Source organism: Papaver somniferum, chromosome 6, assembly GCF_003573695.1.
Source record: "Papaver somniferum cultivar HN1 chromosome 6, ASM357369v1, whole genome shotgun sequence".
Classification (NCBI taxonomy): domain Eukaryota; kingdom Viridiplantae; phylum Streptophyta; class Magnoliopsida; order Ranunculales; family Papaveraceae; genus Papaver; species Papaver somniferum.
The window spans coordinates 96,566,747-96,580,486 of record NC_039363.1 but is presented as its reverse complement, the minus strand read 5'-3'; the positions used below and the strand labels follow the sequence as shown (position 1 = coordinate 96,580,486).

Genomic DNA, 13,740 nt, shown 5'->3' with positions numbered 1-13,740 from the left:
GGGAGGAGGTGATGGTGGTAATACTCAGAGGTGGTGGTGGTGGGAGGAGGAGGTGGTTATATATATATAGGTGGTTATTAGGTTAATTTTAAATTAAATTAGGTTAAGGATATGTTAGGACACCCCATATAATTAAAGGAAGGTGACCTAATAAAACCATGGTCCCTAAAAAATTATTCTCCAAAAAAGGCTTAAGCAAGGCCTAAAATATGGGCTTTACCCAGCTAGTTTCTCAAGCAAGCCCTTAACCAAATTTCTGGTTCCGCCACTGTCTGAAACTGCAAAGTTTGATTCATTCACTTACAGTTACACATACGACAAACTAAATCCAAAGGAAATTGAAAGGTATGGGATCGTTAACCAATATCCTTGCTGATTTCTTTGTTGTGAAAAGTGATAAATCATAAATGGGTTTTGTATCATAAATTTAAGTGAATGGGTGATTTTGAGAAGTGGGTTACAGAGGATTTTATGTTTGTTATTGTCATGGAACTAATGGTTCAATTTGATTAATGCAGGTTTTGTATTTTTTCTGTCATGTTTTGTGTTTCCATCTAATCAAATTTGCTCTCATAAGTCATATGTCAAAAAGAAACAGAAAAAATAAAAGTATTGGTTAATCCCTGTTTGATAAAATGCCTCAAAGATATCATGTCCCTGAAATTAGATTGTAGTTTTGGGATTATTAGATTGTAAAGAGGTTTTGGGTACTGGGTTTTGTCTTAGAGCAATCACTTATTGTTGTGCAATCCATAAATTCCAGCAATTTGGCAGCATCAGGTCAAGAGTTTTCTCTTTGGTCGGCCCTCACCGCCGCAGCAAGTAGTCTAGTGTATGTTCAAGTTCAAGCAGCGCGAGAAATCTCTTTTACCTCTCCGTTACCGAGTTGCATGTTAAGCCTAGAGCCCAAGCCCAAACTTTTGTTAGTTTCATACGTCGCCCATCGGCCATCTGAAAATTTGGACACAAATATCTTTGCTAAACCCTAAACTCTCTCCCACTCTGTTAAACCCTAATTTCTTCACAGCAATCTTCTTTTTTTCTCCACTGTAAACCTTTCTTCTTTTTCCAATTCAAAAACTCAGAAATCATATTCAGTTTCACCTATGGTTATATTAGCTGATGCCAAACAAAATATACAGAATGAGAAGATAAAAGAAGAAGATGAAGAAGAAGAAGTAAAGACCTGGGAAGAACTTGGATTAGACCCTCGTCTAATTAGTGCGTTAAACAAGAATGGTATTGATAAACCGACACCAATCCAAATTTCAGGAATCCCATTGATTCTGGTAAGTAATTCATGATATATTTATCTAATTAACCTAAAAATGTATTCAGTTTAGGATTAATTCTGTATATGTGTATGCAGGAAGGTAAAGATGTTGTAGCTCGAGCCAAAACCGGGTCTGGGAAAACCTATGCTTATCTTCTACCTTTGCTCCAGAAGCTATTTTCTGATACAGGGGCTAGTAAAAAGACTGCTCCAAGTGCTATGATTTTGGTTCCTACTCGTGAACTATGTCAACAGGCATGTTCATATTACATTAGTCTTTGTGGTTACGGTTAATTAATCTCTTTTATCGTGAATTTTGTCTTCTGAAATGTGTATTGTTTTTTATATTAGGTTTATGAAGAGGTGCTGTCTTTGATTGCGGCGTGTAAAGTGCAATTGAAAGTTGTTCAAGTGACAAGCAGTATGGTGGGTAAAGACTTGGTATGTTCAAGTTCACAAATCTAGTATGTGGTATAAACAAATCATAAGTCGAGATTGATTTCTGTTTGATTGATGTGATGTAATTGGTTTGCAGCGGGCAGCGTTGGCAGGGCCGCCAGATATCTTGGTTTCAACCCCAGCTTGCATTTCGACGTGCTTGCAATCTGATGCCCTCAAAACAAATTCAATCCAAGAATCCCTTCAGCTTCTAGTACTCGATGAGGTACAGTTCTGATCCCAGTCTGAACATTTTAGTTTCTTAGTTTTTCATGTTTTTTCAGTGTGTTGTGTAATGCTGTTTGATGATGAGTGTGATTCAATATTTATTATAAATTGAACTTTCATTTAAACAGTCAAGTCAACTATTTTTCTTTCTTGGCTAGATCATCAAACTTAGGCTGCATACAATATTTGAAAAATTGGCCATGCTCTTACACCATGGGCATTAGACTTTTAGTGTAGCTCTAAACACTAGTTTTTATGCTTCCTTGGTTGCCATTCCATTATGTGTATCTTGTTCACGAATGCCCAACCTTCCAAGAATGGAGTGATTTATATGCTTATGTACAAATTTTGGATGTCGTAGTTGCGAGGGTGTAAATAATAGCTGTACCATATCTTAGATTGTGCTGTTTGTCTTATCCGTTTAGCTGCCTTCCATCCTGAAACGGATTTTACAGTCCTATGGAAAAAGTGATATATTTCCTGGCCGGCCTTGATTTAGGCATGTTGACAAGTTCAGGTGAGCAGATTGTGAATCCTGGAAAATGTCACGATTACAGGGATTGTCATTTTTCGTGAGTGCAGGTTTCAAGGGATAGAATGCTGTTGCATTTTCACTTTTGCTTAATAGAATATTGGTTCATTGTCTTGGTAGGTTGTTCTATTACCTGGTCTGTAGTTTTTGATATGTTCTTCTAGGCGCTCTCAAGTCATAACTGCAAGCCTCTACTGGCACTATTTGTAGATGCAATGTTACCTTAATAAATGGCTGATGTCTTCCTAATGAAGCATGTGGGAAGTGTTTCAGTGAGTCTGGTTAATGAAGCTTACCCAACTTGTGGATTCCAGAAATTGGTCTGAGAAGGATTCAACTGAGGATTCTGATTTTATGAATTCTGCGTTCCCAACATCCGATACTTTCATACATGGGTTTAAGACCTATATTCGGTTTTGCTATTTTGCTGTGGCTCAGTTATGTGCTGTTTGGTTTGCTATTTAACAAGTACATCCTTTCCACCAGCATTTTTTATTAATTTTTTTTTTGCGCTTTTTAAGGGTTTAGTTCAGGTAATCATCTCTCATCCACCTCGTGGCCGCACCCATATATTATTCTGTGGTAGAAGGTTAGGTTGTACAGGTTGGCCGTCAGTCAGAAGTTTTAGAATAGGAAGTGCAGTCTAATCTTGAAAACTCTGTTCCGATTATCTACTTTTTGTATAGCAAGGATATACTCATGTTTTGACATCTACACAATTACTATCGTGATTAGTCATTCTTCGGAAGCATTTGCTTTGAAGCCCTTATGGTTGGAATTTTAGTTTCTGGTAATATTGCAAGATATGGTGTATCACCCTGTACAATGATTTAGTAGCTTCTAAAATCCTGTATTTCATATGTTTGTTTTCAGGCAGACCTTCTTTTGTCATATGGTTATGAAGATGACTTGAAAGCCCTAACTCCTCATATTCCTCGCCGTTGTCAATGCCTTCTTATGTCTGCTACCTCAAGGTGTGTTGTCAAATTTATTTTTTGTTTTCTCTCTGCATTAGTGTCTTGCTTTTCTAAGGTTTCGGTCCAGTCTACCACTGATCTCTTGTGAATTTTTATTGCCCACTTGCATAAATTATATCTTTGCAATTTTTTCTACTGCTTCTACTGACCACACCTTTTTAGCGGGTATGAGTATACATATCTAGCTATAATGCAATTTTCTTATTTTGTTTTACGTGACTTTGGCAGTGCTGATGTTGAGAAGCTGAAAAAGCTTGTGCTGCACAGTCCAGTTATTTTGACTCTTTCCGAAGTTGGAGATGTCAAGGATGAGATGATTCCAAAAAACGTTCAACAGTTCTGGGTGAGCCAGTAGTTTATTAGTATTTCAATTTTAAAAGAGTAAGGGTATGCCACACAGGAAGATGAAATCTTAGAACTCATCTTGTACATCTTATGCTGTCAGATTTCATGCAGTACTCGTGATAAGCAACTCTATATGCTGTCACTCTTGAAGTTGGAACTTGTTCAGAAAAAGATTCTTATTTTTGTAAATACTATTGACATGGGTTTCAGACTGAAGCTCTTTCTAGAACAGGTAAGGTGTAATCTACTCCAAAAGCAAAAAATTATTTTTTGTTGAGACGCTTTGTTCACTTCTCCGGTTATAATTGACTCAGTCACGTATTGTCACAGTTTGGAATCAAAACAGCTGTTTTAAATGCTGAGCTGCCGCAGAATTCGCGTCTGCACATCCTTGAGGTATGTTACGTAGTGTCTTTTTATGCTTGCAAATGCGTGGAAGAGGGATTACATCCCTATTTTACTGAAATACCTATTTGACCAACAAAATAGACATTTTCCTTATAAAACAAAATGATAATTGCAAAAGGTGATTTGAAGGTTCTTTCTTTTGCTGTTAACGGTTCAGCTAGGTTAGGCATAATTTAAATAGGTAGACGACACAAGTTATAAATCAGATTGGGGACCCAGATACCAATGAACTTGATCATATGAGCGTCAATATAAGGAATGCACTATTCCTCCAAGAGTGTCTTTGGGAATTTTTGAAGTTCGGGCTTGGTGTTGTAGTTTAGTATTCATTGTGGCTTTCTATAGTTGAGTAGTATAGAATTGGCTTTCTTCTCTTGGATGTTTGGTAAATCTGCTGGTTAATAGTATGGATTCATTGATTGTTATTTTGAACATCTGTTTTGATTGATTGTTATGAACAAAGTCTCTTCCGTTCAGAATTTGATGGTCACAGCTAGGTTTTCTGGTTTGTTGCATGAGCCTGGTGCTATTCTTTTTATTTCTTCATGTGACATATCTTTGTTCAAAATCAAAATTGTTATTGATTGATTCTAGATCTTAGGAGGAGTTTAGATTTTTACTTTGTAAACATGATTTGTTGGTATTAAACTGATTCTTGGTTAACCATTTCCAATCGAACTTTGCTAGATATATTGATTTACTTATGTAATCTCAGCAGTAACTCTGAGAATGTGTTATTGCAGCTGTGGTTAGCTTGTGAGTGCTCACATCTGCTGCATCTGGAATCTCACAATTTGTTAAATGGTGCTTGGTCAAGTGTTAAAACTTATTACAGTATTTGACACGGTTACAAGCCTAGCATATCAATGTGTAGGGTGAAGTTCATATCAACTGCTATCACCTGTACATATGTACCCTACATTTTTTTATATTCTGCCTTCCCATAGATTGGTTCATTAGTTGCGTAACCTAAGTTTTTCTTAGCTTAACTGTTCTATGCCTAGAGATGCAAGGCAATGTTCCAGAAATTTGCATTAAAGGCTCAAAGCTAATGGAATATCCGCTGTCAACCATGATGTATGGGTTCTAGTTTTAGATACTCTACGACTAGTGTGGTGTTTGTAGATTGTTTGGTGGGCAATCCTTTAGATGTGGATGATTTAGATTACACACTACTGGAGTACTAACGTGGCTTAATTTGGGAAGAAATGATGAAGTTTTCTCAAAGATCTCTCTGGATCTTAGACGAAGCCTCAAATCCTTGGATTTAGTAGTATATCCATCTAGTTGCATACGTTAGCATTGTCTTAGAGTTTGAGTTTGTTGCTAAGCTAGCTAAGCTCATCATTAACTAATTCTAATATTTCCAGTGGCTACAGCTTTTGTTTGAGACCAACTATTTTCAGAACAGGGTTCACAATGGCCTAAACTGGGCTATATAGTGTTTGATTAAGTCTATTAGGCTGAGAATTAAACACTCTCTTTTTGACAACAATGAGCTTTTTTGGAAATTGTGGTCTGACATAGCATAGCACCACAAGAAAAAAAAAGGATATATGAATATATGAGATTGGTTCTCTATGCCAGGCATGTTTTATACTGTTTTTATTTAAGATGTTTGAAGCACAATTTGGTAGTGGGTTTTACTGTATAAATGATGTTTGTTTTGAAATGGTTGTGCTTATTGACGGTCCGGTGCTGATTAGATATCTTCCCCATCAGTGCCTAACTTTTTCATAAGCTAGAGTTTACGTAGCCACCTTGTCTTTCTAACTTCCCTTGGATGTGATAGGGAAGAAACACAACTTGGCTTACATTCCGTCTAACATTACCCCTAACTTCTGTGATCTTAGATTTTCACTTTCTTTTGAAATTCCAAATATTGGGTTGCAGTGATGCTTTTGTAATTTACAGCACTTACTTTTTCCAGCCCCTATTCCAATGAATTGAATAGGTTTTTTGTGCAAATACCATCAGATCTTCTCTCGGGAGTTTTTTGTGGTTGGTTTATGTTGACTAACTGGAAAAAAATCCCGAAACTTTTACCAAGAGAAGATCCAATAGTAATTGGTGTAGTCCCTCTATCATTGAGATATGTGCTGGAAAAGTGGGTCCGTTGCTCTTTGTCATGAAATTTTTCTGGGATGCAAACCATTTCCAAATTATTATTTTTTTGAAAAACATAAAGGAATCAATGCACTGCAAAGGGATTACACATCACTTCTGCTACCATGCAGGTTAGACTTTAAAACTCTACTAGAATATGTCCATGAAATCCTGGTCCATGTCATGTTTAAAATCGTTGTCCATGTCATGTTTATTATTAAGAATGATAGACTAACAATTGAAGGAGGGTTTAGCTACCATTTGAGAACTTCGCGAGAGCATCAGTCTTGGTATAATACTGTTTTTGTGGTGGGTATTAGTCTTGGTATAATACTATTTTCTTCCATGTTACTGAGCCTGCTGCTTTTTGATTGATAGTTGCTTTGAACAATTTCTGTTTTAATTGATTTTTGTTTTGAACTAGGTCAGTTCTGTTAATTCGTTGATGTGGTACAGATTCTGTTAGTCACAGCTAGGTTTTCTTGGGTTGCTGCAGTTTGATTGCCGTGCATCTGCTTGAGCCTGGTGTTGGTCTTTTTATTTCTTTGTGTCTTTTTATGCAAAAATTGATTGATTCTGGATCAGAGGAGCTTTTGATTTTTGCATGGCAAACTCGATTTGTCTCCTCCTAAATTCTAGAGGTTCTGAGGGAGAAATCCCGACTTTTTTCTTGAATCTCACAGCTTCAGGGACTCGTGACCCATAAAGTGGCCATGTTAATCTCCCGAGGGTGTATCGTGAGAGTCGGGAGAAATCTCGGGATTTCTTCCCGGTACATCTAGCATGGTTTCTCCCCTGTACGTCTTGCATCACTGTTTGCATTATTTGAGTTTTTCTTTGCTCAACTCTTCTGCCTGAAGATTTTGCTTGGTCCAATAGATGTGATTATGTCATCCACCACAATTCCAGTTTATAAATTTTTGGGAAATTCAAACACTAGATTTGGGAAAAAATGTATGAAATTTTGTTTTAGATGCTAGTGTGGTGCCTGAAGATTTTGCTTGGTCCAATAGATGTGATTATGTCATCCACCACAATTCCAGTTTATAAATTTGTGGGAAATCCAAACACTAGATTTGGGAAAAAATGTATGAAATTTTCTCGAAGATCTTGCTGGATCCCTGCCTGGTATTACAAAGCTTATCCTTGGACCTTGGATTATCCAGTTAGTTTACATACTTCAGTCACTGTTTTTAGAGGTTGCTGTTGTTGCTAAGTTAGTTAAAGCTAAAGTTATTTGAATTCATAGTATTCAGACTTTCGTCAAGATATTCATACTAACACATCCAATTCCATACTATTCAGACTATGATATTGTAGCCTCGGGAAGCATTTTTGAGACAAAGATTACCTACACTAGTTATTCTTCATCGTTTCCAGTTTTGTTTAACATTTTATCTTCTCTAAGTGGAATTTGATTGTTGTTGTTTAGATTAGTTTGTACTGACGTAGGTGTACTTCGCAGGAATTCAATGCGGGATTGTTTGATTACTTGATAGCAACAGACGACAGCCAGATGAAAGAGAAGGAGAAAGCCAATGATGATGCTCAGGTCACATCCAAAAAATCTAAAAGGCATCCCAAGCCAAAGTTGGACTCTGAGTTTGGAGTTGTAAGAGGAATTGATTTCAAAAATGTGTACACGGTATTCAACTTTACTGGACAGTTCAAATTTTTGGATATGTTGCCACAGTTTTCGTACCTGTCATTACTCTTTTAAACTATGGGATTGTAACAGCAAAATTTTACCTGATTGTTTTGTGCTATTGCAGGTTATAAATTTTGAAATGCCTCTTAATGCTGCTGGGTATGTCCATCGAATTGGACGTACTGGGAGAGCGTATAATACTGGTGCATCTGTTTCTCTTGTAAGTTTGTTTAAAAATATGCAAATAACAGGATTTTTGATTTTTCCTTTTTTTAGTGGTAACTTCGAAAGAATCGTATTACTTGTGTGTCTATCTCTGCGGAATTTCCTGATACACACAGTTTGAAGATAAATATTATCCGATGTTAGTAAAATCGTGCTCTTCATTACTTCGTTAATTCATTTCTAATACTGTGGGTTTATAGAAAGTCATTTCCTTGTTACCCTGTCATGTCCTTCTGAGTATATACCAAAAGAGCAATTAGTTGGAGAACTTCTTATAGATAGACTTAACCAACTTTGTCATAAGAAACTTCTGATATGAGTGCAGCATGAAGGAAAATTAATTTAGCATCAAACTGAAAAAGTGACATGGTTCATGTCTAACACTGCAGTTTTGTAGAAAGTCATTTCCTTGTTACCTGTAGGGTCTTTTGTATATTTTTTAAATGATGAACTACTTGTACTTTTTTCTCAGGTTTCCGAAGATGAGATGGAGGTTTTTGAAGAGATCAAAGCCACATTAGGGGAAGAAGAAGATGACAGCAAGGGTAGCTCGAATTTCATTGCTCCTTTTCCTTTGCTCACTAAAAATGCCGTGGAATCCTTAAGATATAGAGCTGAGGTATACTCTTACAATCTGATCATCGTAATAGTAGCAGCTATTTAAGGAAATCTTATGCTGGACAATCAACTGGAATTAATGAAATCTTAAATCTACTCTATTTAAGGACGTTAGAGTAGCAAATCTCCTGCATGGGAACCCCTCTTCTGCATTATTGCTGAAATCGGCTCCACCCATGCATCTGAATTCTACTTAAAATCGGCGTTAGTTATTCAGTCATTGGCTCATAACTTTCTGCCTGCCATACTTAATAACATGTCTTCAACCGTGCAAGTTAAGGAACAAATGTCTCGTTGCTAACAGAAAAAGTTGTGCTATTTTGCAGGATGTGGCGAAGAGTGTTACAAAAATTGCTGTAAGAGAATCACGTGCTCAGGACCTGAGAAATGAAATTCTTAACTCCGAAAAGTGAGTGCTTATATATTAAGCTCTTGCAGTTTTCTCTAAAGCTGTTGTATCCTTTTTATCGTATTAGATATATTCACTAAAATGTTATCGTTCATGTGTAGGTTGAAAGCACATTTTGAAAGCAATCCAAGAGATTTGGGTACTGAATTTTATACTTCTCGTAGATCTATTGTAACTGAGTCGCTTAATTTATACTTCTCGTTTTACCTTGCAGAAATCTCAGTTTATTGTATATTCGTCTTGCTAATTGTTGGGATGTTTGCTAAATCATCAGATCTACTGAAGCATGACAAAGAGCTAAGCAGAAAGCCCGCTCCTGCACATTTACGTGCAGTGCCGGAGTATCTCCAGGACCCGACAACACAGGAAGCAAGCAAGATTGTTAAGATGGCTAGAGCTGCAATGGGCAAAACACCTTCAAAACGTCGACCAGCTTCTAAGGGAAAATCAAGAAAAAGTAAAGATCCTCTCAAGGCTCACTCTGCTGAGGTATGTGATGCTTTTTTGTTTTTCCCAATATTCCATGAGTTTCAAAATTTATTGCCAATTTTTGGAATTGTGAACTTTTTCATCTAGTTTTCTTTGATTTTGGTTTCAGGGAGCTAAGAGGTTTGGGAAGAGGAAAGGTAAAGAGATGGGAGGAGATAAAAAGAAGAAAAGGACCAAGGCCGATGAATAAAATCCTTCCTGTAAAATAGTTTTATTAATAGATTATTAAGCAACCAGTTTACATACTGTCAAGATCCATCTGAATTAATTATTGTATCCAAATTTAAAAACACCCGACAGCAAATTTAGAATTACAATTTTGATTCGCCGGAGAGAGTAAGAGGAAGACCAATAGTTGGAAGTAGAATTTTCAAACAGTTGTATAGGGTTTAAAGAGTCTTGATTAAGTTGGAAGTAGTCGGTTTTCTCTGAAGCAGCTTTCCCATTGCACTAATCACATTCTTGGAGTCTCCCTCCAATTTTTGGTTATCAGTCCAATGCCTGTCCCACCTGATGCTTCAATATGAGAAGCATCAAAATTAATTTTCTCCACTGCTGACAGGGGAGGTTTCGAAGTAGGCATTATAGTGTTAACAGCAGACTGTTGTTGTTGGTTCCCATCTCTCAAGACTAGACACTGTTTCCAGTCACTTATGTGTGTAGAAATTTGTGCCACTGCATTTTTTGGACCTGTAAATTTCTCAAAAATGCTTGAACATCTAGCCTTCCGCAGTAATACTTGATCAAGGAATCCTATTTTCAGCTATCCCAACATTTGCCTGAGAGTTGTTCCTTTTAAGCGGACAAAATACTAAATCTAAGCAGTTTGATATATTGGACTTTTGCACCACCAAAGGTACTAATGGATCATATTCATCAAAATTCTTTACCTCAGATTTAAGAAAGAGCTCTTTGTTCTCTGGCTCCGTGATACAAGTTTCCAGTACATTAAATCATATTTTAATCTCAAAAGCCAAAAAGACAGAGAATTTTTTTTTCACAATCCTCACTGTATTTGTCTATTCCCTATCTAATTTCTACTGTGCAGTTGTCCCTATCTTTCTCAATTGTATACTAATTGATGCCTAGAGAACCAATTGGTTTCTTTAACCATGGTCTCCAAAACAAATTAATGGCGGGATTGTGAAGCAGAGTATTCTCTCTTCACTCCAAGTACATGAAACTGGTAGAAGCTCACTTCTCAGGAGTTTCTGATTTAAAATTCTTCTTATTCTTTACTCCTCATATTCTCCGATCCTTGATCTTTAAATATGCCGTAAATGTTACTAGAAATGGCTATTGTGCTTGAAGTCACTGCCAAAATCATCAAAAACCAAGACAACATCCTGTCTTTCTTTGTTGCAATTCCATATTGATCCCTGCAAACATCAAATGGAACAACATTAACTGATGAGTTTATTACAGTCCACTTCTTTAGGAAGAAATAAGGGAGTTCTTACTTTAGAACAATGGCTGCGGGGAAAATGAAGCCTAGAGAGGTAGCAGCAGTGGCACCGGTGAACTGGAATGCGGTCCATATGTTTGGCACAAAAGTGGCACCAATGAAGATGACTCCCATTAGACCAACACTGATCGACAGGAATCTTCGGTTGTCAAATACAATAGGTACTGCCGTTGGAAAAAGTAGGCCATCGATGCTGAGACGCAGAGAGAAGAAAACAACTGGAAACACAAGTATCAAGTGCAATCCATAGCTTACTCTCACCACATCATTCAGTAATAGTCCTGCGTAAGGAATCCCAAGGTCTGCATCAAAATTTGCCAAAACATCATCCAAAGTTTGTTCTCCAAAGAGTAGGAACCCAAACAAACTAGTTGCCACGTAAACTGATGCGCAGAATGTGAGTGACGCTCGAACAATCAACTTCATCTGTGATGGATCTTTCAGTTCATTTTCTATAGGGTGTACTGCCAAAGCAAACAAAACTATTAGACACCAACTTCATATGTTTTGCCACAGTAAGCATCAAGTAACACAACCAATAATTCTTCCCGGTTTTACGAAATTGAAGCCTAGTTAGACGAGTTAGACATAATGCTTACTGCTGTAATGGCAAATGTAGGCAGTGACAAGCACAGGAACAGTTGTAAAAAGCTTCCAAAAAGAAGCTTGGTCTACAACATTAGGGAACAAACGCGGCATTTCAATACTTCCATTCATCAATTTAACAACTGTTATTCCTGTTGTAATCGCAACAAAAACTACCGCCAAAGCTACCGACAATGCCGACGTGTATCTCAAAGAATCTACACATAAATGCAACAAGAACAACTCTTCATATCCCATCCATCCAGTCACTACATTTATCAGCAAAATAATTGTACAGAAAACAACTCACCGACACGCTTAAAAGAGATCAACGGAGAGATAACAGTAAGCGCAGTAAATAGGAGAATCACAGAAGGTGATGTCCACCAATGTGCTCCAAACCACTCTTCTAATACACCTGAATGATGCACCATCCCAGAACTTAATCTTGTACCAGACATTACATCACCTGCACAAAGTATAACCTAAGTGTAAGCAGAAAAATCACTTAGCAAAATTTCAGAAAACCTCCATCAATTTCGGGATTTACTACCATGAATAACCGAAAATCACGGCATGCAGTAAACTTTACAAAAAGAAAAAAAAAAGGTTTAGTTAGTAAATTCCTTTTCTTTTACCAGAGCGCATGTTAGCAAAAGCTTAGTATGAAGATCCATGGAGATTTACCTATGATGATCATGTAGACGATGAGCAATCCAAGATTATTAACAATCACACAAATCTGCAACAACGTTCTACCACCACCACCGAACGAATCTCCGACAACACCCGAATACGAAACTGATTTCGACGCTTTACCGAATCTCAAGATGATTTCAATAGATGATTCTGTTAATACTGCCATAACAACAATCATGATCAATCCCGGCAATAATCCCAATTCTTTAACAGTGGCAGGAAGTGCCATAATTCCAGCACCAACAATTGTCGTCGACAGGTTGAATACCGCACCGGAGAACGAAGCGCCATTGAATCCAATTTCTCCTGATTCGTAATACGATTCATCAGATCTGAATTGGTTATTGTTTTGATTTTTGGGAAGGAAAGGGTGACTTTTCGGACTTCTTCGGTATTTTTTGTCGGAGGATGAGAAGGGTAGAATTGACATTTTCGAGAAGGAGAGTGTTTGAAAGTTTAGGAAATGGAATGTGGTGAGGAGATTTTCATAAGAATAAAACGTCGGTTTTTCTATTGATTCTTTACTCTGGATTTACGCGCGAAATGATTTTTTCACAGTGACAGCAAATGTGAAGTGGGCACGTGGAAATGAAGTGGAAAGTGGCTGGGGCGAGGAGATGGGAGATTTCATAAGATATATATCTTTTCTGTCTGGATTCATACCCTTGACCCTAGTTAGCAATTCGTGATTCGTCAAACGTACGGAACGGCAAACGTACGAGTATTATACGGTTTTGTAAAATCCAGATTCGGTCCAAAATTCGATCAACGGGACGTGATTCGTCATTAATTCGGAACGGCATACGTACGTGTATAATTCGATTTATAAATGTGAGTTCGGCTCTGAAAATTCGGTATCTATATATAACAAATAATTTGTATTTATAAGGTCATAGACCAATTTTTATGCATATGTGTGAGTTATTTAAGGAAAAAATAAACTCAATATGATGATATTAATAATATATACAATATTAGTTATTCAAAAGGACGTCGTATGGTGGTTTAGATGCTTTGTTAGTGAGTTTGAGATCTCTCTCACCTTCACCTTCAAATCTCTTCAGTCATTTTTGTTTCATAAAAATTATAACACGTCTAATATTCGGTCGTGTATGTTCGGGAGGCAGTAAAGCCCAAAAAGTGGAGTCTTTGAAAAGTAAAAGCTAAAGAATTTATGGCGAATTAAACGGACGTATCATTCGGGATACGTAAAATTCGTGAACGATTCGTGAATAATCCGGGAATGCCACATAATACGCGACTTGGGTTCGGAGTTGCAAACGTACGCGAATAAG

The 13,740-nt window shown here is 37.1% G+C and overlaps 2 protein-coding genes across 2 annotated transcripts; one reads left to right on the top strand and one right to left on the bottom strand.

Annotated features, from left to right (window-relative positions):
- The first annotated feature begins 327 nt into the window (after positions 1 to 327).
- On the top strand, positions 328 to 10,119 carry LOC113288493 (DEAD-box ATP-dependent RNA helicase 16-like). Its single transcript, XM_026537541.1, has 16 exons — positions 328 to 345; positions 764 to 1,289; positions 1,370 to 1,528; positions 1,625 to 1,714; positions 1,809 to 1,937; positions 3,345 to 3,445; positions 3,677 to 3,791; positions 3,894 to 4,025; positions 4,124 to 4,189; positions 7,773 to 7,952; positions 8,080 to 8,175; positions 8,653 to 8,799; positions 9,125 to 9,207; positions 9,309 to 9,346; positions 9,482 to 9,696; positions 9,806 to 10,119. Exons 2-16 carry the CDS (start codon positions 1,107 to 1,109, stop codon positions 9,884 to 9,886), a joined length of 1,815 nt encoding a protein of 604 aa, XP_026393326.1. The 5' UTR covers positions 328 to 345; positions 764 to 1,106; the 3' UTR covers positions 9,887 to 10,119.
- Positions 10,120 to 10,553: 434 nt separating this feature from the next.
- LOC113288494 (amino acid transporter AVT6A-like) lies at positions 10,554 to 12,913 on the bottom strand. Its single transcript, XM_026537542.1, has 5 exons — positions 12,434 to 12,913; positions 12,057 to 12,215; positions 11,761 to 11,964; positions 11,157 to 11,625; positions 10,554 to 11,075 (listed from the first exon to the last, which is right to left on the bottom strand). Exons 1-5 carry the CDS (start codon positions 12,873 to 12,875, stop codon positions 10,925 to 10,927), a joined length of 1,425 nt encoding a protein of 474 aa, XP_026393327.1. The 5' UTR covers positions 12,876 to 12,913; the 3' UTR covers positions 10,554 to 10,924.
- Positions 12,914 to 13,740: the final 827 nt, after the last annotated feature.